Source organism: Oreochromis niloticus, linkage group LG23, assembly GCF_001858045.2.
Source record: "Oreochromis niloticus isolate F11D_XX linkage group LG23, O_niloticus_UMD_NMBU, whole genome shotgun sequence".
NCBI classification, from domain to species: Eukaryota; Metazoa; Chordata; class Actinopteri; order Cichliformes; family Cichlidae; genus Oreochromis; species Oreochromis niloticus.
Window position 1 is genome coordinate 31,948,854 of NC_031986.2, and position 27,148 is coordinate 31,976,001.

The 27,148-nt window shown below is 41.2% G+C and overlaps 1 protein-coding gene and 1 long non-coding RNA gene across 2 annotated transcripts; one reads left to right on the plus strand and one right to left on the minus strand.

The window, feature by feature from the left end:
- Positions 1 to 7,300: 7,300 nt before the first annotated feature.
- On the minus strand, positions 7,301 to 18,815 carry lmo4b (LIM domain only 4b). The gene is made up of 5 exons (XM_005451175.4): positions 18,358 to 18,815; positions 16,761 to 17,001; positions 12,295 to 12,391; positions 10,434 to 10,589; positions 7,301 to 8,276 (listed from the first exon to the last, which is right to left on the minus strand). Exons 2-5 carry the CDS (start codon positions 16,994 to 16,996, stop codon positions 8,268 to 8,270), a joined length of 498 nt encoding a protein of 165 aa, XP_005451232.1. The 5' UTR covers positions 16,997 to 17,001; positions 18,358 to 18,815; the 3' UTR covers positions 7,301 to 8,267.
- A 165-nt stretch (positions 18,816 to 18,980) lies between these two features.
- On the plus strand, positions 18,981 to 20,177 carry LOC112843893 (uncharacterized). The gene is made up of 2 exons (XR_003216441.1): positions 18,981 to 19,575; positions 19,867 to 20,177. It is a non-coding gene; the product is annotated as an uncharacterized LOC112843893 (long non-coding RNA).
- The last annotated feature ends 6,971 nt before the right edge of the window (positions 20,178 to 27,148 follow it).

A 27,148-nucleotide genomic window follows, 5' to 3' on the forward strand; every position in this document is an offset into this window, starting at 1 on the left:
ATGTTATGGACATCAGTTATGAATCAAATTGAAAATGTGTGAAAAATTCACTTTTAAATTAAAAAAAAACCACCACAAAACAATTTGTTCTTTCATCGAACTGTAAATTCTTACAAGTACTATTTGTTACTTTTCCAATTTCCACTTTGCCTAAAGGTGGCTTCAGGTCCTGCGGGCATGAGGTGCTTCATTTCTCTCATTGCATTACGAGTGCATTTCCACTGTGAAGGACATCTGAGTGTAAAGTGAACCTCTTCTGGTCAGTTAAAAGCAACGCTTTACCAGTGCACCTCGCACCACACTTCACAGCATGCATAATGGAGAGGATAGAGTTACCTGCTACTTTAGGCCAAACACAACTGCCAATAATCACCCCACTAATATTTGCATGTCCCTCTCTGTGTGTTATTGAACACCCGGCTAAGTAACTGAGCGCTGTGCCCAGGCATTATTTTCAGTTGTTTGCTGATTCCACAGTGGGCTGAAACAAGGCAATTATGAAGCACATTTCACACCATGATGGTGTTTTTAAGGGGCTTCAGGTTTCACTGAAAGCTGAGATTCTGGTAACCTCTGTATAGATAGTCTATGGATGTCTGATGGTGTTAAAGTTAATGGCCATTAGACTTTCTAAGATACATTTATAGGTGAAGATTCGCCAAGTGCTGGCAGGAAACTGCATACACCTTTGAATCTTCACTGTGACCCGTAATCATTAGAAATCTGAGGAAAAAGATGCTTCACTTTCTCAAGTTTAGTGAAAGCCTGATAAATGGTTTATGAGATACAAGTGAACAAAGGAACAGACAAAACCCCTTGGACCTCATCAGTGTAATTACAGAAATGCTGGAACGTGAAAGTGAGATGCATAATTTTCACAGGTTTTGGCAAAATCTGATCAAGTCTGGCCAAGAAAACAGATGGCTGGATGAACTAATGAAGGAACAAATAAAGAAATGGAAGTTGAACGATGCTATAGAGAACGTTCTGTTTAAGAAGTACAGGGAGTATCTGAGAAAGGAATGGAAATTATTCACACAACCTAACAAAAGATAATATGAAAGAAAACAAACAAATAAGCTTCAGTTTAACACCGATTTAGTTCATCCTTTTGGAAGTGATGTTTATCTCTTTCCTGATGGTTTTATTGATTAGTTTGATAGATGTAAAACTGATCGCTTTAATATCGGTTCATTACATATCAGGCTACAATCAGCAGCTGTTTCCCAAAAATGGGAACAGCTAGTGTAGCTTGACATTTTAGTTTTTGAAACTTGAGAGTGTATGTAGGTTATAATTAATGAATTATTGTTAATTAATGGATTAATTGGGGCAGCACGATGGTTAGCACTGTTGCCTCACAGCAAGAAGGTCCTGGGTTCAAATCCACCATCTGGCCGAGGCCTTTCTGTGTCTGCGTGGGTTCTCTCTGGGTACTCTTGCTTCCTCAGTTAGAGGGGATAGATTAACTGGTGATTCTAAATTGCCCGTGAGTGTGAATGTGAGTGTCAGTAGTTGTTTGTCTCTCCGTGTTAGCCCTGCAACAAACTGGCGAAGTGTCCAGTCCCTTCTCACCCTATGGCAGCTGGGACAGGCTTCAGCCCCCCTGCTAGATCAGTGGATGGATAATTGATTAATTAATGAACTTTAAAAATGCTGATGTTGCTTTAAGCTCTTCTGAGGTTAGCCATCTCCTCATTCTTCTAGTGTAAATAACACTAGAAGGATGATTGTACTTTTTTCCCCTTTTCCAAGTACCACTTTCTTCATCCTCTAAGAACGTATCCCTGGCCACATCACATAAGAAGTATCTTTCATATTAATGCCACTTTATATAAATTGCAGCTACATTCACAAACTAGACCTCACAGTGGCTACGTCCATCTTTTACATAGTCTATGGTTGTCTGACTGTAAGTGCGTGACTCACTGTATTCAATTTGAGTCTATTCAAAGTCATGTACTACACAAACGGTATATAAAATTTTTTTTGAAAGGTTTCTCCGGGACTCCTGTGGAAAACTTTGTGCACCCATGATTCAGTAGCTTGCAGAACCACCTTTAGCGGCAATAAACTGAAGTAATCAGTTTCTATATGACTTTATCAGTTTCTGGCTCCCACTTCTTCGAAGTGTTGCTTCAGTTTATTGAGGTTTGCAGTTCTCCCATCACAGCACAGGTCGTCTAGATTGGTTCAGATGCACCTTTGCAGGCCTGAGCTGTGCTGTCATGTTCTTTTTTAAATATTGAAGAGGTTTTCTTCAGCAAATCTCTCCAAACAAACCATATTTATTGAGTCTTTTTAAAACTGTGTCATTTCATTATGAACTTTAACATTTAGCATGCTAACTGAGGCCTGTGGAACCTGTGATGCTTCTTTCTTTGCAATTTCAATTTCAATTTCATTCTTGAGAAGATGTGCTGAGTGCTTCAGACAAGCAAGGTGCCAAAACCTTTGCATTTATAGAGGTGTTCACACTTGCTGATGATCAATTAATCAAGTGCACTTGATTAGCAGCACCTGGCTGCTACTTATCCTCTTAATTCCTATGGAAGCTGTGAGGGTGTACTTAATTTTTCACGTAATTGCAAAGAGTCTTGTGAAAATCTACTTTTTCATATGGATGTAGTATAAACACTGCACTATATGAATGCATCCTTACTAAGACACAGTAATTATCTTCATTTTAAAACTCACTATGAACCGGACGACTGTGAAATTTCTAATGGCACCCAAGAAGACAAAGTTGTGCACAGATAACACAAAAGCATCATCCACCGAGCCAAACTGCTGGAAGATTTTTCTGTATGCTATTATTTCAGAAAGAGGAAATACTAGAAGGATGGAATAAATAAATAAATCGATTTAATGTGTTGATGTTATTATCTCAAAGCATCTGGAAGGTGTTAAGTATATTGTTTCGGATGCAGTAAACAAAAGGAGATAAAACTAGCTTGGCAGATGTCTTTGGTTTGCACAGGCTGTCATGCAGAACACAACATCCACTCTGTCATAAAAAAAAAACTCTTCCAATCACACAGAGATAAATGATAATCAAAAACTTGCAGCAGAATGAAGACGTAAACTAATTAGGAATAAATACAAGGTGGCTAATCATAAGTAATCCAGTTGTGGTGCATCAGCAGACTCCCCAGTGAGCGCAGGAAGGAGCTGGAGTTGAAGCAAAGTGATTTCCCTCAGGCTGCCGTGCCATTTAAGTGCGCTTCATTGTTGTGGGTGGGATCCCATAGCCCTCACTCTGGTTTACCACATCAAAGCAAACTCTCACATATGTATTAAGTCCCAAACTGAGCAATTTGACTCAATAAGTTGATTTGAAAAATGACTCATGAAATCTGTTAGTACGCACGTGCACGGCTTATGTATATTCATGTGTGTATGCATGTATTTATGTGTGTGAGAGAGTAAACAGCTTAATGGAACCAAGCGGATTTCATAATGGAAAAGGCCAACGTTAGCGTAGCACGAAATGGTCTTGTTCTGATGTGGATTACTGAGATCACTTTAAACCAAAATCAACTTAAAGGATAATTCTTTTTTTTTTTAATCTGATACTCAAAGGCTTCTGCGGCCTGACAGCCATTCATATGCAGGTGAAAGTGGGGATGCATGTTGCAGTTATCACCTCTGAAATAGCAGCAGTGGATGGGCATCATGTTTCATAATTCTCCCTTAAATCAAATGCGACAGTTAAGCTAAATGAGGATGATGGTTTTGAAGCATTTTGCAGTCCTCTAAGTATTAACACTGCCACATTTTAATGATGTTTACATAGCTATCCTCCCCTTTCCACACAAAAAATTCCTGTTTTAAGAGGTTCATAGAACCTCTAGCCAAAGCCCCATTTGAATCTCATGTAAAAAAAAAAAAAAAAGTGGAATTATCCAATGAGATTGTTTCTTTTGTTTTTGCAAATCTGACTGTCTTGTGTATTTGCATTGAGGCATTGGTGAAACTGTATTTTTAAATTTGTACATTTATTTATTTTGCATTTATCTTTTGCATTCTTCTTCACTTTGGTTGGGACCTAAATGTTACTTTTCCATGTTGTAGCTGCAGAGTCATTTTAGTATTAAGTGTAATGTTAATTGAATAATCTAAATTGCCCATAGGTGTGAATGTGGGAGTGAATGTGAGAGCGAATGGTTGTCTGTGTCTCTATGTGTTAGCCCTGCGACAGACTGGCAACCTGTCCAGGTTGTACCCCGCCTCTTGCTCTATGACAGGTGGGATAGGCTCCGGCACCGCCCACGACCCTGAAAAGGATAAGCAGAAGTGGATGGATGGATGGATGGGATGGACTATCTGCACGATCTTAAAAAAGCTAATTGAGATAATGATATGAAGTAGGCCAGCATATTGCTAGCCATTCATTCATCAAGTTATTCATTTGCAAGTTCACAAACAGGTGAAAACAAGTAGAATGAAGCAATATATGATTTAGATAGAATATATGAATTGTTTGATACTTGAGAGCACTGATTAATTTAATGCAATGATTGTGAAATTGAATATGAATATAAACTTTCCTGCATCAGTTCTGGTATGTCCACACGGTGCGTTATACTGGATTCTTTCCATGTTCCAGTTCATCAAATTAAAAAAAACTACAATTTATAAATATGAGTTATTCAAACATGAGGAATATCACACTGATATGTTGTGGAAATGTGTGGGGTTTTTTTAATGTCTTCATTTAATATGTGTGAAAGCATTCAGCTGATTTGGATTGTCGTAGAGTTATTATGTATCTTGCATATGAGAAGCTGTAAATCAAAAAGAGTCCCCTATACCAGCAACATTGTGATTTCTGCAAGAATCCAAATCTGCTGTCAGAGATCGGGCATCCAAATATTTCAGGGACTTCAAGCGTCCATCACTCTGTTAACTTAAGCTACACAAGAGTCCACATTCATAGAGCCACAGTACCAGATATTCATTGTAAAATATTTGAAGCACCGAGCTCAAGTAGTTTTGTAGGTAATGGAATTTTAAAATGCCCACTCAAAAAACAAAACAAAAAAAAAGGGCTTGAAAAATGTCTAAAAACAGCCCGACCTTCATCCTTAAAAGTATATTTTTGGGAAAACTAATGAAAGCAGCAACTGGGAATTTTCCATAATTCCTTTTAAGAAGTGAATGTTGTGTCTGGATTCTTTACAGGGATGGTCCGGTGGGAGGGATTTGACGAGCTGACAGTGAATAATCTACTGTGTGCTGCAAACTTCAGTAAATCTTGTGTTTTAACCAACCTATATTTACATTTTGGAAAATTAGGGGACAATTAACAGTTTTTATATAACATTCAGTAAACCTACCACTATAGCTAAATTGCTTTGAGAGGTGGTCTTAAATTTGGGGATTTTCAGGAAACCTGTAAAGTAAACCTCCGCTGAATTATTTATTTTCAATACAGAGCCGTTCTGTCTATACGTACTTTTTACAGCGTTCCACAAAATCCAAACATAAACCTACCTGCTTATTATTGTGTATAAATGAACTTCTGTCCTCAATTTGGTGTTGCATTTTCCTCATTATTAATAATCATTTTCATGTTTTAATATGCCCAGTTTTTCTGTGCCTTTTTTCCACTATTAGTAAAGCTCTTTGATCTGCAGCTGTGTATGAAATGTGCAGCATTAATAAGCTGCCTTGCCTTTGTCACACTGGAAGACATTTTGGCTTGTCATAGTCAGAGAGGCACAGGTGTTACTAATAACATTAACTATGGCTCCGTTCCATTAAAGCCATTTCCCTCTAACTGCATCGATGTGCATCTCCCGTCGATTTGTCCATGAAAAAACAAAAAGAAAGCTGAGCGGAAGTGCTGGAAATTTAACAAAATGTAAATATTACAAAAAAGGGCTGAGGTGGAAAATGTGATGTATGGATAATCTAGACATTTGTCAGGTACACGCGAGAACCTGCATGCTCAAACAATGCAAGCAAGCAAGCAAAGAGATACAAATCGAGAATGTTGAAGAGTGGTGCTCCTGCCAGGAAACGACTTCAAATCTGTACGCAGTTCAAGTCCTTGTTTGTTAAATGGTCTGGTATGTGGCAGAGCTGCCATGCAAGCTGTTCGCCCGCCATAGCAAGCAGGTTGGCGTTCAAGCGTCTTGCCCAAGGACACTTTAGCACGGGATCGAAGCCCATCTACTACCTGAGCCACGGGTTTAGTTACATTGTCCTGTTTAGTGTATCTGTTATACGCACCAATCGGCCACAACATTAAAACCAGAGATGAGTGAAGTGAGCGTTAATTCAGCGTCCTGCTGGGAAACATGGGACCTTGCATTTGTGTTGATGTTATTCTGACTTGCACCACCTCCTGAAACACCACCGCAGACCAAGCACACCTGTGCATTGCACTGGTCCAGACCCATCCCCGAGGCCCCACAGGACCCAAAGGATTTGCTGCTGGTTCCATTAAAGCATTTCGTTGTGATGTAGAAGGTGACAGGTGTGTATCTGTTGCTTTGTTTTTTTATATTTCTTTTTGTTCAGGTTTGCACATCAGAGTCGGAGTAGATACTTGGCTAGACTTCGATCAGCATGTTCAGAACCGGGACTCTGAAAGTGAAGCATTGCTAACAATCGCTATGTTTAGGTTGCGCTTTAGAAGGTCGAGAACAAATCCACTCGGCATGATTTTCATGCCATTGAAATTCCAATTTAAAACACAAGAGTCTGTTTACTCTTCGGGTCCATTTCCTTTCCTGTTCGAGCTGATTTTTTTTTCCATCAAAGCCTCCTTCTGGAGAAGAGCAGCATTGTTTCAGCGGCAGCAGCGGACTCATGCGAGGCCGCAGACTCCGCAGATAAGCGCATCAGCCATTACCGGGTCCCTCCTTCAGACCTATTAGGTCTTGCAAGGACTTCAAACACCAATTTGTTCTGCAAATAGCCCATTCAATTTGTGCCTGCCAGAAAGAGACACCTCTCTCCCTCTCTGCAGTAATTGAATCTTCAAAGGGACATTTTCCTCCATTTCTGTCAGGTATTAGAGTGATGAATAGCAAACGGTCATCCGAACAGAAAAGAGAGGATACATGTTTATCCATTTTCAGTTAGACGCTCATCATGCACCTTGATGATTGCGAGGCTGGGAATTGAATGGCAGCGCTGCAGGATGTTCAATAGAGGATTTTCAGCCTTGCTGATATCGGGCTTTTGCCCACTTGAATAGACAAAATTATCCAGGTACTCATTACAACATCTAAAAACCCAAGTTTAGCTAATTAGAGACACTGAAGCTTTACAATGAATTTAAGGAGGCTTTTAAATCTTCAATATTTTTATTACTTAAATACACCATACTGGAGCAAATGTCTCGGAAAATATCACAAATAAATTTCTCTTTCATTCAGCATTTATATGTTGGTGATGATCTCTACATTACTGACTATGAGCAAATTTCTTCAGCTTGCCATGAGTTTCAAAGGGAGGAGCTGAGTGCGGAGGGGTCAGATGTACTGTAGCCACGCCTGGACAACGACATTTACATGCATACTGTACATACATGGTAGTTTTACAAATACACCAAGAGAGTGTTCATGATTTGTTTTCCACAAAATGCCACAGATTTTTTTAAACCCCATCTTAATATATAGATATATACCACCAAAAAGAAAGAAAGAAAACCAAAAACCAAAAAACACATTCCCCTTTGACAACACTTAAAATATAGAAAGTGGAAACACCATGTTGCTGGGAAATGAGGATAGAAAAGGAGGAGAGGAAAAATGAAAAAGTCCTGGTTTTCCCCCAAAATGTCTTTAAACAAATGTGCAGAGTTGAAAAGCCTGCGCCTTTTAAACCTCATTAGTCTCGTTCCTTCTCTTCAGTCACAACATAGTCTCGTCACGTTGTTTAATTTTCTCCTCCCGTAGAGTCCTCTAGGATTCGGATCGGTCTCCCCCTTTTTTTTCCCCCCCCTTTCTTTTTTTCCCCCTTTAAATCGTCCCAAGGTCACAGAGTCCGCAGTGTCCCGATTCAGGTGTAGTAAGTGCAAGTATCCACCCAAGGTTGGGGAAAAGCCAAGGTTTGAAGGCTGAGCGCTGGGTATGAGTTGCAGAAATAAAAAGTCAGGTTACTGGTTGAGATGTGAGGAGGATTCCTTTAGGACAAAAGGGCCTGGGGGCACAGCTAAAAAGGCCGGGGTGCTGCTGATCCACACTGTCTCGGGTGTCAATGGGTAAGGGTTAAAATGAAGGCACACATCCTGCTTCCTGCACGGCTCCCGCCTAACACACCTGAAAGGAGAGGGCGATAAAAAATTTAAAAATAAGGGAAAAGTTTAAATGAGAACAGACATCAAGCCGTCATTAAGAGCATCAGTTCACAAAATGTCATAAATGTTTCACCCCTTGATAAATAAACTTTCCACCAGTTCCAGTGTTTAATTTATTGATCAGCCAGCCTTTGAAAACCATCTGGTGTCCCATTTACTTTGCATTAACTAAAAGTGCATTCATGAAGCGATTCTCTTTGGTATAATTAGAACCACGCTCCGACATAACTGCAGGAGGTGTTCAGTCCTTTGAAACAGAAAAATGCAGGGGAGGAAAGACAATTATCTGTCTGGGTACCAGCAGCATTCAACTTTTTCATCTTTCTTGTTTTTTTCCTCCGCGATTCGAAGGGGCGATTTACTTTTCCCTTCATCCCTCAAATCACTAGGAGGGCTTCAATCTATTAGTAATTGCAAACTCCTACTTGGGGGCTAATTAAAGTGACTGACGCTGGGAGGGTCCCTCTCCCCTGGGTCAAAGCAGCTCTGTATGAGAGCGGTAATTTGTCTGTTCTGAACAAAGAGATTAGGAAGAAGCTGGGAAGAAAGCTTAATAAATGAGCATCACATGTCCTACGCCATGATCGTGAACAACACCAATTATGTCACAGCGAAATCGCACATAATCAAAACAACGGTCAGAAGATAACCCTGTGACTGCTTCATTTTCTCCTCTGCTAAACCAGCTTCTATATTCAGGCCGATACACTGGAGCCGTATTGATTCGGAGGGCTGTTATCCTGCTGTAAGCCTCTGCTGTTTGAGGCCGTCGAAATTCTGTTCGAGCAAAAGAAATACAGTGTGATAAAGTGCTCGAGCGGCAGAATAATTCGCCTTATTTCACTCGCGCAGATAACAAAAGCATCCAGAGACTGTTCCCACTGAGCGATGAGTCTCTGTTTATTTAATAATTCGCTCTCTGCTATAATTAAAGCACCAGGGCCAATATTCAGATTGCATTTTAGCATCAATAATTCAGCAGTTTTCACTACAATTGATGTTAGTGCATAAATAAACAATGAGGCCTCATATTTACTACACCAGCCATGCTGCAAGAGACACTGGGGGTGGGAGCAAGGACTTAAACAGACATTTAAAATTAAGCTAGATAATGCAACGGCTTTCAATTTAAATGTGAGGAGCTCTTAGAGCTCCAAGAGCTGATTTGTAAAAGTGACAAGCCCTTAAAAGGCCTGTGACGTAAGGGGAGGAGGGATGTGGGGGGGCTTAATGGAGTTCTACCTCTCCTCTACTCACAGAACCACTCAAGGTGAAATGCATGCTCCCAACAATATAATTCCTCTTTCAGTCAGACTCTGACACACTCCAAACACCTCCCATATCTCTCAGTGTGCTCTGTGTGCAGACAAGGTATCAATAAAGCTGCTTGTTGTGAGGCAAAAATGATTAGATCTGCTGCAGGCACAATGAAGCTATCCTGAAGAATGAAGTTATCCTTCGTATATGATTAGGCCTTCTGTTTTGCTTTCACTGGAGGCATCGAGATCAAATCAGGGAAAGCCATGATGACAGCTTTCATGATATACATGCTGCTGCAACTTGCTGTCTGTGTTCGCTTCTCGCCCCCACTCGGATGCACATTTTTGGCCTCGGAGTAATAACTTAACCCAGGTGATCCCAGGCGTGTTGATAGAAAAGTCAAATTCTGTTTTAAACACTCCGTATTAATGGCAAAAGTGGACATCTGGCTCAGAACGGCAAAATAAATTCACAATGAGTCAAATATGTGTCTGCTGGTAACAAAGTGTGAGGGCAGCGGTACACAAAAACATCATTTTCGCATGCTTTGTGCTGACAGTTAATACAGATTTTCTAAGTTCATGTCCTCCAACAAGAATGATGGAAAAATCCATTGGCTGTCTAAAAATAAAATTCATCTCTGCTCTGTAAGATTTAATATCGGCTGCATGCCTTGCAGTGAAGTCGAATCGACGACATCAATATAAACAGAGTGAAAAATGTTGCCGTGAAAATTACAGATGTTTTTCTTTTCCTGCTAATGACTCCGGCTGACTGATGACTTTTGCTGCTTGTCTTGTACTTTGAAATGAGACCACAAAGAACCGCGGGGCTCCCTCCGCCATCACGGGGGTCTTACCTTCTGGTCGGGCAGCAGCGGGTTCGTCTGCAGTGAACTCAAATGGCCGTTGATGAGCGCTGTGGGTCTGTCGTGTTCGCAGAACAGGCTGCCGTTGATGTAGTGGAACCGGTCCCCGGGGACGAGCCGGTTCCGACAGGTGGAACATGTGAAACACTGTAAACAAAGACAGAACCGATCTTAAAGGTCTTGCAGGTCCTTCCCTGTGGTGTGCTTACATTGAATTTGTAAAGGAAGCTGAGCATAAAAATGTTGCTTAAGCAGGTTCTGAGAATCTTATTTGTGACTTGAGTGCCTGTGATCTGTAAATCTCAATTTCAATTAAAGGATCCTGCCTTTAAATTCCTCCTTAAATAAAGCCAGCGCACATTAAGGTTTAGTGTTAGTGGAAGACACAACCATCATTCGGTTTCTAAATAGCGTCCCTGTTCTCAGTAATGTTATCAAATAACTAAAAAACAGACTTTTTACATTTGAACACACTAGAACACCACGTCACATCTGTAAATTCAAAGATCTTGCATCTGGCAATTATTTCCTTACATCTGTCAGGGAGAAATCTTGTCACGTTGTTGATAGATAGCATGCAAAATTCAGCCTTGGATACATACATGGCAAATTGCAGTACTCCTATTTAACCACTAGGGAAAATCAAGTCATGTCAAAGTTTCATAGCCAAGTATTTCTTTGTTTCTGTTGCAAGCAGCAACACCTGAGCCTTAATGCTGAAGCGCCAAAAAAGGTCAGATCCTATAGCGTCCACTTTATGCTGCTCCACAAACAAGTCACCCCCGTGTTAACACGTCCAGCTTTATAGCTTTAAAAATGCATGGTACAAAAATCTGTTTTTCTCTTAATGAACGCTCTTCTCCTTCAACTGTACAGTGTGATTTAGAATTCTGTTGACTATCTGTTAAAGCTTAACAGACACATTCATGCAGTTTACGAAGCACAGCTAACCATCATTAACCGATAAATCAGTATGCCCTCATCTCGCCTAAACATGGTAACTTTAAATTTGAAACAACCAGTATAGTTGTTTTTAAGCACTGAGGCTTCAAAACCAATGACTAACATCAGGGCAGCTACATCAATTTTTCATACACAATCTATAGTTTTTGTAGAGACTTTGAGGCTTCAACCAAATATCTACACCAAATATTAATGTTTTCTCATAGCTAAGATCAAAACTGATCCTAGGTCTGTTTCATAAGTCTTCAAACATACGCTCACATCATTTTTCATCACAACATTTTAATACAGTGACGCTATAAAATTTCCTTTTTTATGAAATAATATCAAAATGCAAAATGGATTAACATTACTCAAGAAGCTGAAAAATTTAATTATTAAATATAAGAACAGATGGTGATTAAATGATTAATCCACTTATTGTTTTAGCGCTCCAGCAGTTGGATTTTACACCAATTTGAATTCAAACTAAAGTTTTTGCTATAATACTTTTTTGGATCTCCTGTTAATCATATCTCATTAGCCCTGCTCCGTACAGACAGTAGTCGCTATTGACCACAACAGAGACATCTTAAGCCAAGCACACAACATAATTAGTGTAAAATTAATTCAATATGATACTGATTTATGTGTGCTTGGAAGCGCCAGTTCTGATACTTAGGAAGACACTGTTACACACAAAACTGAAAACTAGGACTGTGCTGATGTATCAAAATGCTCAAATATGAAGTTACAAATGAAAAAAATACTCCAAAAAATGTTATTTGAAACATCGGCATAGGCCCAGGATTTCATAATCGATGCATCGCTGCTAAAAACAAAACAAAGGCTTTAAATTGTGCAGCACTCCGACTTTATCAAGTTCAAAACTCCAGAGAGGAAACTTTACCTTGAGATGGTACACATTGCCCTGTGCCCTCATCACCAGTTCACTGGCTGGAATAGACTGACCACAGGCGCTGCAAGCTCCGCTGTTCCCAAATAATCTGAGGGGGGGGGAAGAAAGGGACGAAGAAGAAGGAGTGTTACTGTGGAGCTGCTGTATGCATCTGCACAGATTTAGCCTTGTGTAATGGACTGTCCACACTTTTCTCTGCCGAGTGTGTGACTGAATGAAAAGTGTATCCGGCGCTAAGTTTCCCCCCCAACTCCATTTCTGCCTCGAAGGGAAAACATACAGCAGAAGAAATAGAAAATCATCACAGTATCAACAGGAAAAATGAATCCTACACGACTCTGCCCTCCACAAGCATCTAGCACTGAAACTGCATATTACTTTGGCTGCACATTTTTTGCAGCCTAATAATAACGTGGAACATAAGCAATAAGGACCTAAGAGGATTTGATTGTACATCCAGGCGGAGACGTAGTGCTTTTGCCATTAGGACTCCTGTGAATGCTCCGTCAGTGCCGTGTTTCCATTAGAAACCCCGTAGCTACTCGGGTTGATATATAATGTGCATGGGTTAACCTTTTCAATCATGGTGTCAACACTTTAGATTTGCTTCTGCTCATCTCTTTCGTCCCTAACCTTCTCTCTCTCCCTCTCTCTCTCTGCCTCTTGATAATGAAATGCTTGCTCCAGCTTCCCTTCTATCTTCCTTCTGAGTCCACAATTTAGATTACTTCATCTCGGTGAGCAGCAAACTGAATGAAATTTCGATTTGAGCAGAAAGTAATTTACTGGGATCTGGACCCATTTGTCATCATATCTCACCGGGTGTTTGCTCTATCACTGCACTTTTCCTAAGCAATCAAATAAGACCACGGCATCTGACATGCTCCGGAGAGAAGGAGAGAGAGGGAGAGAGAGAGGGATGGAGACAGAAAGGGATAGGGGGGAGTGGTTAACACTGGTGTGCGTGCATCAGATAAAGTTGTTTGGTTTGGGAAAAAAAAAATTAACAAGAGAAAGAAAGAACAACAAGATCAAAGTGTCTTTTTTTTCTGCGCAGACCTTCTTGAAGACATTTTTTATGAAATGTATTTAACAAAGATGGACTAAATGCCTCTACCATCCCAACCATAACCCGAGCAGTTGTTAGATAAACTGACAAACAAACAAGCCAGAGCTCTTTGCAAAGGGACACAGAAATGGCTTTCAATAAGGCAGCTTAGGCTGAAGCAAATTTTGTCTTGGCATCATTTGGAATGGCTCCATCAAAACTCAATTTCAGAAACTAATTAACTGGAGACCGTCGTCACAACACTGCCAATTCTCTGCTCTCGCTGGGACAAACATGACAGTGGAAATGAACATATATGCCTTGCTTTAAGACTCTTGTGCTCTGCTGCGATGTGTGTGTGGAGAAGCAAAACTACACTTTCCCCACAAGATGTTTCTGCGTATCAAAGCCGGCTCATTCCGAAATTCAAACTTCGCTCAAATTGAAAACATGTTCCTCGTGCTCTTGTTGAATGTGTTGCTCGAGGAGTTTCCTCCTGCGCGAAAGCTTTTGAGAGGTGTGGAAACAAAGGACAAAAGGAGTTTTCACCGCAGCCTTTTTACATTTGGGCACAGTGTGAAACTCGTACTGGGTTAATTATTTTACCAGGGGATAGCTCTTGATAGTATTTGATTTAGGAGCCAAAGCCTTTAGGTGCTCAATTAAGTTGCTGCATCGGTTTAGAGTTGGGCTCTAATGGCCTCTTCTGCCAGTGAACTACAGCGCTGAGGTGAAGCCAACACCCCAGGTCAGTATAATTAAGGCCAAGGGACTCTTAATTGCAATGACACATCTGGTTTCTGCTTTTTGCCCCTTTAAAAAAAAAAAAAAAATCAGTTACTCACTACGTTTCTCTGAGATGGCTTTATCTTGATTTATCTGTCGTCTTCCACCCTTGTGAATCTGTCTTAGATTAAATTAAATAACAAACAAAAAAACACATTTGGACCTGTCTGTTGCCTATACAGGCAATGACTATTGGATTTCATTTCAGCGCTGACTGCCGGGTGAAATATAGCATAGCTTGCTGCGAGGCTGTCTGGTAAATGCAGACCTCATTCACCAAGGCCTTTGAGTAGGGTAAAATTACCCCACAACAATGATTTCTGCAACACAGTCCATTAAAAATGCCTCTCTACATCAGCAGCCAAAGCACCTTAAAAGCACTAGGCCATATTGATACTGAAGCGGGGCTTTGCATAATGGCAAGAGCTGCATTAGAGAAAAGGGTGGAGAGGGGGTGGGGGGTAGGACAGGGCGGGGTGGGGAGATTGCGAGGATGAGGGAGGGTTCGCGTGAATCTGTGATGTGCATGTGTTTCAGGAGGAGGGGGTGGGGGTGTGTAGGGCTGGAGTCGGAGGCTGGGTGGTGCTGGCGGTGGGGGATCAGCCAAATTACACTTGGTTAATTCAGAGTAACAGATCTGGCCCCAAGTGAATTGAAGGCCTTGAATTAATTCTGTTATGACAAATCAAGATAAACGTTTCCCCTAAATTGCATGCGATTTAATTAATTTCTGAGATCCAGTTTTTTTTTCCTCCCCTGGCCTAATAGTTCACATTCTCTTGTGCTGTCATAGTGCTTGAGTGGGCAGACTTCAAAGTGATATTAAATAACCAACTATTAGATTTACCTCACACGTTCTATTGGAAAAGTGCCATTTAATTACCTAGGCTTATTCAATTAAGGGGACAGCATTCTCCCTGAATCCAGCAGCCACAAGTAAATTAATTCTCCCTCTACTAGCAGCCCACAGAAATAATATCACCTCCAGCTTAAAACAACATGATCCCTACAGCAAACACAACTTTGGCTTTAAGTTAAAGCTTTTGGGGACAAGCGCTGCATGAAAAACAGGGGATGGGTTATCATCCCAGGCCAGGCATACGACTCAACTCCCGATCAGTCAGATGAGCATTATTAAATCAGCTGTATGGATATAAAGCTGAAGCTGCAGCTGAGGACATATGTTGAGCTGTTTAGCACTCTATTACAAATATGAATCTGCCCCTTTAAGATGAAGAGGGGGGAAAAAAAACAGCAGCAAATGGCCTTCACAATAATCCCTCTTCTCTATCTGTCTTTCTCTCTTGCTCTCTCTCAAAAGCCAATTTGGTTAATTAAATGTTTTGTTTGCAGTGTGGCTCTCATTCATTTCGGACACGTCATTGGGAGCGGATACAAGCCAGGGACCAGATCTCATTAGATAAAACCCATCAGGACTAAAGGAAATGGAGGGGGACTATAATTAAAGCATTTAATTGTGTAGACTCACTGTCAGATGTTTTTTTCCTACCCCGCTCCTGTCTTTATCTCCACAGAGATCTCATGGTTCCATAATGTGCGTTTTAGCTCTTCCACCAAGCATGCTCTCATTACAAGTGGAAAGGTGTATCCACATTTTCCCCCCTTCCAATTTTAATTACGTTATAGTCCCATTATGAATGAAGTACCCCATTGACTTCCCCATCCTTTTTATGAGGTGGGTGTGAGAGCGCACAGGCGCACTTTAGATTTTGAATTATCCGTGCAGATTTGATAGCAGCGTTGTATGTTAACTGGAGTGCGGTTCCATCCATTAGAATATGAGCATGCATTTCTATGATATAACAATAAAAACGGAATCTCTGACTGTCTTGCATGAATAGAAACTCAAGTTTAGCAAATGGCTAATTGATTGGCTTAAAAATCAATACCAGTCTAGCACATGAGGGTGAGTCAAGGATGCATGTGAACTTTCAGTAAACTGCACCTTCTCTCGTCACTTAAGACTGCTCAACATGACCAGAATGAGTGTCATCAACAAGCTCTGGTTGGGTGTCTGGCACACCTACTTGAATATTTAAAAAGGCTCTCTTTGCTAATTAAATGATCCTTTTTCCACTGTATTAAAAAAATTAGAATAAAACAGCCTTCGCTGAACACAGATCCTGTTTGTGTCTCTTGCAGAGCTAACTCAAGTCATTTAGGACCAGTTTTCTGTTCTTTTGTTGACTGTAAAACAGGACAGACCGCGTTATGACCTGCAGAGGCTCTCTCCTTTTGCTTTGTGCTCTGTCAACATGGCGCCACGTTTGGCGTCTTTCAGGGCAGGCCAAAGAGCCTTCAACCAGGACGCCTTAATGAGCACTGATGACGTTAGTACAATTTGAGACACATGTCGTGCAGAAATGCACCAAACTTTGCGGACGGTTGCATGACCATGACAGATCTACATCAGCTTAGTCCTGCTTTTAACTTGATTTAATATCACAGCTTAATATAATCCAGAAGAAAAGTTCTACGGGCTATGAGAAGCACAGTTTTTCCTTTTAAATTCATGCAAGATGTTTAAACGATCTGACTTGCTCAGTAAGGCTGCAACAGCAAAATACGGAAAACTGAACACACAACCTGGTGATTTCCTCACCTGATGTAGTCGTTTCTACAGAGGATCATGCCACTTTTTGTGTAGCACGATGTGCCGATCTCACCCAGCTGGGCCTGGCAGCAGGAGCACTTGAGGCATCGGCTGTGCCAGTAGCTGTCCATGGTGTAAAGGAGGAAACGGTCCGCAATTTTGCCCCCGCAGCCGGCGCACCGCTTCCAGGACAGAGAACCTGTGCCCACCGGTGGTGGCTGGCTGCTGCCTCCGGGATTCACCATCGTACCTGAGAACACACAGAAGAAACCATGACAGGTTGCTGTTCAGACTTCTTTTTTTTCTTTTACACTTAAGGACTGCTTAAGTGCACACAAGGGTCAGGACTTACACAGCTATGAGTTGACACATTTGTCATAACTGATCAGTTATCAGCTGTTTGAACATACTGTTGTATCTGCAGCTGCGAAGCCCGATCTCTGCTACAAGACAACCACAAGACACTTAGTGAATTAATCTGCCCTTGATCTCTACGCTGTTGCTTCATCAGACCTCTTGTGATGAATGTCTATTCACTGATAACACTGTGGGGCCAGAGGAACAATTACACAGCACGGGCCTTTGTTGAGCTGTCCTAAGAATTTCTAAATGGCGCACAATTCCTCACTATGCAAAGAGGTGATGTCCACAGCAAAACTCAAGGGAGCGAGTAAAGAGAGGCTGATGTTTGGCACATTAGTTGTGATGCTGCATGAGCCTTTGACCTCAGCCAAGTATATGATCACGCATCTACACCACAGCCCTGATACAGCGATGTGCACACGCTGTAATGATGTTAAATGTTCTAATCTACTGAAATGCAGGCATTTGTTTCACCCACCAAATTAATGTGGGCTCTTTCAAATGTAATCCTCTCCAATTTGGTCAGGCAGCCTCGCCTGGATAAAGCCAAATCTTTGTTGAAAGACAGGTAGGCTAATTAGAGTTAGGAAGAGGGAGGCTGGGGGGTGCACAGAGAAAAGCATTCAGTAAGCCCATTAGCGATGGCTCTTAGGGACAAACCACAGCGTACCTTAGTGCTGATTAAATCTAAAAGGAGATGAATCAAAAAAGCCGACCTGAAAGTGACTCCCGGATAAACAAGACGGGGCCATCATCAAGTTTCATTCAGAGGAGTTTCCTTTTTTTCCGCTGAGGGATGGAGGGGACGGGGAGGGGAAGAGGAGGGGGGTGGCTTTTAACTTAAATGGGCTAACTCAAGTAATTACACGGGCAAGCAATTTGGAGACCAAGTCATGGAAATAGAAGAGGGAGCGAGAGAGACGGAGGGGGGGGAACATATCAGACAGCCATGTGCTAAAAGCTTCTGTCCGCTGCCTGCTGCCTGATTTTGTTTTTGAAATAGAAAATAAAAGAAATGCAGCTTCACATCTCAATTACTACAAGCTAAGTGCTTAAAAAAAAGACCAGTGTAATGTCGGCTGTCACATCTGAGCGCAGGCATTCTTAAAATAGACACGGGAGGACTCAAAACCGACTGTTTCCACTCTGAAAACTACGGACAATTACAGGTAGCATATATACATATAAAAATATATATACAGCGCAAACACACAGAACAGCTGTACCAGCGGCAAACACCCACCTCGTTTGTCTCCTTTCAGGGTAATGGCTGTAAAGTTGATGGCTTGAATGGCAGGTAGGCGAACAGGTAGGCTACAACAACAGTACCCCAAAAAAGTACAGGTAGAAAGCGGACGCACCACCGAGCGCGGTCGTCGGCCTCCAGCTCCGCGCGGCAGCGAAACCCTCGAGCTCGGCTCTTCAGCAAGCAAATGGAGTTATCAGATAGTATTTCCACTGGATGCTTCCCGTTTAACTGCTGCTGCCGCTTTTAGTGCTCTTTTTCTCGCTGGAACAAAAACGAGTCCATCACAAGCCGTAATTACAGGTCTGCGCATGCCGTTGAGTCCACAGAGCTGGGGAAGTGCGTGGAGAAGAGGGAGGGAGGAAAAACAGAAACACGGAGGCAGGCAGAGAAGCTGTAATTGACTGTCCTCTGCTCTGGTCTCTGGGTCCCGTTAGCTGCTTGTTCTACATGTGTCGCTGACAGGAAGAAACCTCCAGTAAAAAAGCCCCTTCAGCCGCGTGACGAAAGGGCCTCGGCAGCCAATCAGCGCGCGGTCCATTTAGGAGGAATAACAATTCTGGCCAATCAGAGGGAGGCGAGACTGACTCGGACACGCAGACAGAGAAGGATGGAAACGGAGGTGAGATGGACCGGAGAGAAGAGACACGCAGCAGTCCAATGTATACAAGCCAAATCAGGGGCAGAGACCAGATTAGAGCGGATTTATACGCCAAAGAAAATCCGTAGAATAAACTCAGTGTCCTGTTTAAGGAGCTTCAATATCACCGTGATAAATATATTATCTCTTCCAAACGTCCATAATACTCGGACATGGAGAGATTGGATATGAAGCATTGTAATAATATAAAGATTAAACTGTCTCCATTGTCAGGACTACTGAAAGCTGCATAGCAACATCCTGTAGGCTGCATTCATCTCACGCCCGACTTTAATTAGTTGACATTCAATAACTACTTAGTTTACCGAGGGTGACTCCAACCTCTGGGAAATATCAAGCCCCCCTAATAGCTGCGTAGTGGCGCCATCGTCTGTCACTGAAAAAAATCGCAGCGAGGCCTGCTGTCGTTTACAACCTCATTAAGCCTCGGGTCATTGGTTTCAACACCTATTAAGGCTAATCTGCAAGACCTGATTTGGCTGAGATCCTTTTAATTCCTTCAGTTTGAGTTTTTCCACCATCACGTGACACATCAGAGATCCCATCAACTGAAGGTAACTGTGACGCTTTTTAATAAAAATGAAATGTATATGGTGGCGACACCACGACAGAGAGGCGGGGGGGCTGCTCTCCTTGTAAAGAAAAGCTGCAAACAAGTGACGTCTTCAGTTTAACCAAAAACAGTTGCTATTGGAGAAAAGTTTCCCTGTTTGAGATTCAGCAGGCTGAGTGGTTTTACATGACAAAACGGCTCTCTTATAAGATGCCCCTGGCTTCATTAGAAAGACGTCAGATGTATAAAGATGATCTTTTTCTTGACTTTAATTGTTTAATTATTCCTGCAGCTCCGAAGAGATCGCGCTGCATCAAGCTGATTTCCCTTTTGGCAAAGCCAGTGCTACTCCGCCTTGGTTTGAGCCACATTCTCCTGACATTCTCATCAAGCCTCTCACTCAGCAGAACAAAAAAACCCCACGGAAGATTGCAAAGAATGTCTTTTCCACCAAGGAATGATTAATTGATATAAATGATTAAAACAGAGGAAAATTATGAAATGAATTTGAAAAGAGGCCTCACAGGAAAAGCTTTGTTTGTTCCGGGCCTTTTTTAATGAGCTTTTCATAACTGGGCAAGAGAAATTACTCTGCGTGTTCTTTTTCTGGAGCTCTTTTGCAAAATAATTATGGCTAGTTGAAGTGAGGAGGAGGTGGAGGGGTCAGGGAGACAAGGAGGGAGAGAAGAGTGGGTGGCTGGGTAGGTGGGGGTTCCCTCAGAAATTGATCACCTCCTTTCTCCGCTGAGATCTTTGAGTCCTGTGGCAGTTTCCAAGCAGCTGCATTATGACAAAAAAAAAGAAGAAAGCAGCCAACAACAATATGATTGAACACTATTTCAGTGTTTAAACAGGGACAAGAGAGCGTCAGATGTGGCTCACAGTGTTGATACTCCCCACAGGGGTGATCTCACTGAGATGAAAAGGAGACCACGGTGCTTCATAATGAAGCTGCTTGTCCTGTGGGAAAAAGCAGGAGAGCCGCATTGAGCACGGTGGTTAACTTCAGCCTGGGATTCGCTCTGTGTTCTCGTGTATTGACGTGACACTGAGCCGCAGAGAGGCCGGTTTCAGCCTGAGAGTTTACACAAAACCTCCAGGTCACTCCAACTTTCTCTCAGGCTCACATTCTGAGATCGCGCAGCTACATGTGGCCTCGTCCGCCATTTGCGATACGACGTTGCCCTCGCTTTACTGCATATGTTGTCTGTAAAAGAGAATGATGTTCGTTTAGCTGAGCCAACTGATCAGGGAAGATTAGAGTTCAGATTATCTGCAGATACAGAGAAGCTGCTCTAGGACTGCACACAGCGTGGCACAAAGATCTCTGAGTGAAATCTGCTAAATGAGTAAAAGGTTACTTACCTAAAGAGGCATTAAAGGAACACTTAAAGTCCACATTCTCTGTAAAACATGTTGATTCAGGATGCTTCTGAAAGTGATAAACTGATTGATGCCAATTTCCTGAACATCTAAAGTGCTTTTTTCTGGATCAGACACAACACACCAATACACACAACTTTGTGCATCTGGGGAAATAGCAAAGGTTTGCAAAATGTTAAAGTTATTATAATTATATAATCCAGGGCTGTCAAAGTCAATTTCATCAAGGGCAATATATATATATTTTCTTCAAATTCTTTAATTCGATCAAAAATGCGTGCCCTGCATAGCCTTCTCATGTACAGTTTGATCCACATACTTCACCCAGGCCACAAGAGTGCTCCTTTGCCTTTCCATGATGGGAATCTGCACACCGTCCCAAAGAACCTCTACTGGATTTAGATCTGGTGACTGTGGAGACCATGTGAGTATTATGAGCTCATTGTAATGTTCAAGTAGCCAGTTTGAAATGATCTGAGGTTTGTGACATGTTGCGATCAGAAAATGGGTACACTGTGGTCATAAAGGAATGCACATGGTCAGCAGCAATACTCAGACAGACTATGGTGTTTAAATGATGCTGAGCTGGTACTAGTATTCCAAGAAATATTCCCCACACCACCGCCGGCAGCCTGAAATGTTGATACAAGGCAGGATGGATCTGTGCTTCCATGCTGTTCATGCCAAATTCTGACGCCACCACTTGAAAGTGGCAACAGAAACCGAGGCTCATCTGACTAGGCATCGTTTTTCCAGTCTTCTAAAATCCAATGTTGAGAATGCCCATGTGAATTGTAGGCTCAATTTCCTGCTCTTAGTTGATAGGAGTTGCACCAGGTGTGGTCTTCTGCTGCTGTAGGCCATCTGCTTCAAGGTTCAATGTGTTGTTCGGTGTGTGGATTTTGACTTACTGTTCCTTTCCTGTCAGCTCAAAGAAGTCTGGTAGTTGTCCTCTGACCTCTGGCATCAACACAGCATTTTCACCCAGTGAACTGCTGCTCGTATTTTCTCAGACCATTCTCTATAAACCCTAGAGATGGTTATGTGGGAAAATCCCAGCAGATCAGCACTTTCTGAAATACTCAGACCAGCCCATCTGGCATCAACAACAATGTTACATCAAGTCACTTAAATCACCATTTTTCCATATTCTCTCAGATTCTGAACTTCAGCAGGTCATCTTAACAATGCCTAAATGCAATTTGTTGCTGCCATGTGACTGGCAGATTATATATTTGTATTAACAAGCAGCTGAACAGGTGTATCTCATACACATGAGTTAAGCTTCATAAGTAAAAGAAATAGATTTTTCATCATGAATTTTTCTTAAAATTTTATTAAGAATCTAAAATAATATATGGATTAGATAACATTTTGCAAAGGGACAAATTTGGCTCCATGGTCTTGAGTTTGGCACATGTGGCATAATCAAAGCTAAAGAAGAGTTTGCAGATCATAGCACAATCATGCATGATATTCATGTGACTATACTAGACAATATAGTATTGTTTGTTTCTGATGTTTACTTATTTTTGGTACCAAAATAATTTACAAATGGGTTATTTGTAAGTAAACACCAAACGTTTTTAATTCAACTTTAACTGAGGATGTCATAGCACATCTGTGCTCACATTTGGCCAAGTATGAGGTACTCAGTAGTAAATAGCCCAAGATTTATATGGCAATTTTGCATTCTTACTGACCACTCAAAGTCAGGCAGTGTTTTCCACCCTCGAGTCACTACTGCACAGAATCTGGTCACAGGAGCAGAATGGCAGCACACGTGTTCATTTCCATAACAGTGTAGCTTCTCTTTTGTAAAGTGAAAGGAAGTGGGGATAATGCATCAGTCATATGTAGGGGTGGCTGTAGCTCAGGTGGTGGAGCAGGTCATCCACTGATTGGAAGGTTAGTGGTTTGATTCCTGGCTTCCCCAGTTTGAATGCCAAATATCCTTGGGCAAGATACTAACCCCATGTTGCATTCATGGGGTGGAATGAATCCATTCATTGGAGTATGAATGTTAGATAAGCATTGGGTGAATGAGTTAGTTGTATAAAACTCAGAGTAGAAAAGTGCTATATAAGAATCAGACCATTCATCTTTTTACAGTCTATGGTGGAAGAAATTGGCTAGGCTGTGTCCTAAGCTGTCACCAGTACTGTACTCTTTCCTCTTTCTCATCGTGTGATCAGTCTCATGTGTATATGTAGTCATCTCTTCCCAGTTGTGTTTATCAGATCCTCTGTTGAGATTCTAGTGTTTAACCTGTCTTGCTTCCTGGTTTTGGTGCTGCTTAGGATTCCCTTTTAAGTTTGGCTGTGTTTTTGAAAGTATCACCAGCTTGTAAATAATTTTTGTGTGTTACACTGGAGCTTTTGCTTCTGCATTTGGACATCCTGACTTGTGGTTAATTATAACACCACAGCCGTGTTGACGCTCTGATTGTGTGGCCAGCAAGTAACATATTGAGAGACAGATGTAGCAACTGTGACACCACCCATTTGTCTGTGAACCTTAGATTGGTTTTTACTACAGCTGAACAGTGAAGCCTGCCTAGGATTTGCTATAGAGAAACAAACCCTTTCTTTATACCAGGGTGTGAAGCTTTTTCTTTTATGGATTCTGTCCCATGGCCACTTGTGGAACTGCAGCTTTGGCACTTCCACACTGGCTTCATTTGTCCAACCCAGGAGGTCTCTGCTCACATTTTACCCCCTTTATTGCTCAAAAGGTGCTAAAAGGTCCATTTTGTTTCTTTTAAATGCCAAGCAAGCTGTCTCTCTCTTCCTCAGCCACTATACTTAACTGCGTTAACAGATTACTGGTTGTACATGGCTGTACCTACACGTAGCACGCAAAATTATGTTAAATACCATCTAAATCTCATGCGGAATGCAGATAACCACATTTTATTTTCGCATTGTTCGTTGATTCGATTGCTCAAACATTTAGTAGCAGTGAAGCCTGGAGGTAAATTAGACACAAAAAGAACAACAAATAAGAATCCAGCAGACCACAGTGCAAATCACTCCACTTTATGGTTACGGTAGAATACAGTTGTGCAATATGTAGCAGAAATGGTATGAAAATAAGCACATTCAGAATGAGTAAAGTTTCATCAAACCCTTCAATCTGAGGTCACGGCTGCGTTGCTTTGTTTTGTGGTATGCTGCGGTGGTTCCAACTCGACTTGGGTCACGAAACAATGAAACAGCCTGAAGTGTTTAGCTCGATATTCCCACGTTAAAATGTGCCTCACTTCATTTATTTGGGGGTATTGATCGCATTCATTTATCGTTTGTAATTAAACAGAGAACAAGCAAGCTTAGGTAAACAGAAATCAACAGCTCAATAAATGCTTCATCTGTGTCAGAGGGGTTAGTTAAAACCTCTGCTGGAAGTTTCTGATTTTTTCAGAGTAAGAAATTTGAAAAATATGTCAGCAACAATACAGCAGCCTGAAGTTTTAGACATATGAAGAAAGCCGAGTGATACTAAGTAAGAGGTTTGATGCGTCAATGCGCATTAAATAAACGAAGCTGAAGTTAGGTTTAGCCTAGCTTAGCATAAAATAAGACATATAAGACATATATGTACAATACTAAGTTAAAACAAACAAACAAACACACATTTAAAGCTGTTGTATTTAGAGAGTTTTGAGCTGTTTAGTGATAAGGTGTTATTTGGGACTAAAACAGGAAAAGCTCATTTTGATAGCAAAACAAAGACTGTCTAAGGAGTTTGTTCCATTGATACTAGAATGGGACATGAGCTGATAAGGTTTACTAGAATTAGGGTTTGATAACCTTGTATATATGGCTCCAATCAAGCAACAACCCCCAAAGGTAAAAAAGGAAGCTTCTTGAAGTTTTTTTCAATGGCCACTTCAGGCAGCCATCAAAAAAACGAGTCAGTCCCCACAGATTCTGATTTGCTGTTGCCTTCTAGTTTTACAGTATTTTAAAGGAAATTTATGTTAAGTTTTGGCTGTTATTTATTTTTTTTAAGAATCCCTCTGGATACTGGAGGTAAGGGCATGGCCACTTTGATAAACAGGTGTTCAGACACAAGCAACTGGAGCTGATCACAATAATTCAAGTCACTGAACTGAACCTCTGGTCCAACACTGTCTAATGGCCTACACTGGAATGTTTTGCTCACTGGCTGTACCAAAAAACAGTTTTCTATGTCGTAGGAAAGTTTTACATATGTGCAACTTCCAACTATTTCTTTTTGTAGAGATCTCTTTAATTAGATCAAGCAATCTTGAAAACACCAGTATTTTATGTTGGCATTCTTTTCATTATGTGGGTAAATGGGTATTAAAAAGGCAGTGGATTCGTCACTAGTGCCTGGAACAGGATTCGCTGTGTTAACAAAGAAATTGGAGAGGTTTGTTGCAGAGAGAAGTTGATGGTGAAAGGGTCTCTTCTGATCTATGCAATAATCTTATAGATCCAACAAAAAAACCCCAAAACAAATGAATAATTAAATTACATCCACAAGATACAAAGTTTGGGAATCCGGGTTGAAAGTATCATGTCCAATTTACACCACTGCAAGCTACTAACGTAGATGTAATTAAAGCTCACTGTTTTGGCCCAGAGCTCTATTTCTTTGGTTCAGCCTCAGTTCTCTCATTAGACAACAAAATGCTAAAGTCACCTTGAACTACCTGCCCTGGACAAAACATGAAAAACTACCTAGTGAACACAGTGGAGCATTTACAACTAAAGATCTCCACCTGGAGTCAGTTTATAAACTGAAGCATGAACTGTAGTTTGAGCTACTGCCCTCAGGTCGGTGTATTAGGACATTTGTTTGGAGGGCCAAAACATGTCTCTCTTATTCTAAGGATTATTGATGGCAAATAAAACTATGATCTTGGTTTTGACACTACATTGAATCTTTGGCAAACATGGTGTGAATTGCATGTGTTGTCATCGAATTTACTGAGATGGTGTTAACTCTCGCAAGGCTACATTTCCTATGTTTAACTTGACTAACCATCCAAGACCACCTAACAGTACTCTTTTAAAACAAACTGTCCCAGCAACGGTAGTCGCCTTTTTCCAGCATTAAGATCAAAGTTACACCTCTATTTACATCTCTTTACCATTTGACCTTATCAAATTCTTTATGCTGAATTTTAAAACTCATCGTAAAACACATCTATACTCCTTGGCTTTCGACCCGGTACTTTTTCGATGTATTTAGTAATTTTTGTGTACGTCACTTTGTATCTCCTGTGCCTGTTGAAGTAAAGTTAAAGTGCAGAGAGTTATGAAGGCAAAAAGGTGTCCAACCTAGTACCAGTACATGCAATTGGTATGTTATGGTGCTTTTCGGGAGTTTCTGTTGGTGCAGCAGAAGTGAAATGGTTTGAATCAGAAAAGTTTTTGCATTTTAAATCTATTAAAAGGGAAAATGGGGAGACTACCGCATTTGGACAGTACTGGCTACTTCCATGTAGGTCATAAATCATCACAGGACAAGACGATTTTTGTTATAAGTTGCTCCTACATACTATTTCCTTTTTCTTTTGGTGGCATTATTGGTGGTTTGTCACTTTCATATCCTCACACGATATCTAAATCTATTTTTCATTCAACAAACATTTTGTCATTTGATGCGTTTCTAAACAAAGGGGGACTTTTGCTCTCCTAAATTAACCGTGCTAAGTCTGTACAGGTCAGGATTGAGAGATAGACGTCTTTCGCAAAGCTGTATAATGAAACCATCTAGTCATGACATTTTCCTATAAATGTAATGGATTTTGTACGTTTTTTGATGGATCAGGGTGCACATTTCCAAATGCACCCGAAGCCCTTGACAGTAATGAATGTGCACAACAGAGCCAGAAAACATTTCAGTGATGGGAGAGGAGGGGGGAAAAAAAGAGAGGGAGAGAGACGTGAAATGATGGAATTCAGACTAAATGACAGAGAAGCAAAAACAGCCTTTCCTTTAAGTGCTTTAATCGTTGGATAATTGCTTCTACACACTATTTCAGACTCTCTGCGTGCGCACACGTACAAACACAAACAGAACACCATGTGCTGCCTCTAACAACGTTGCTTTAATGAAATGTCGCGAATCCTTAATGAGTCTCAATGTCTTGTGATAAATTTCATAATTATTCAACCCCACGCAACTGGAGCGGGAAATTCATCAGTCAAAGCAAATTA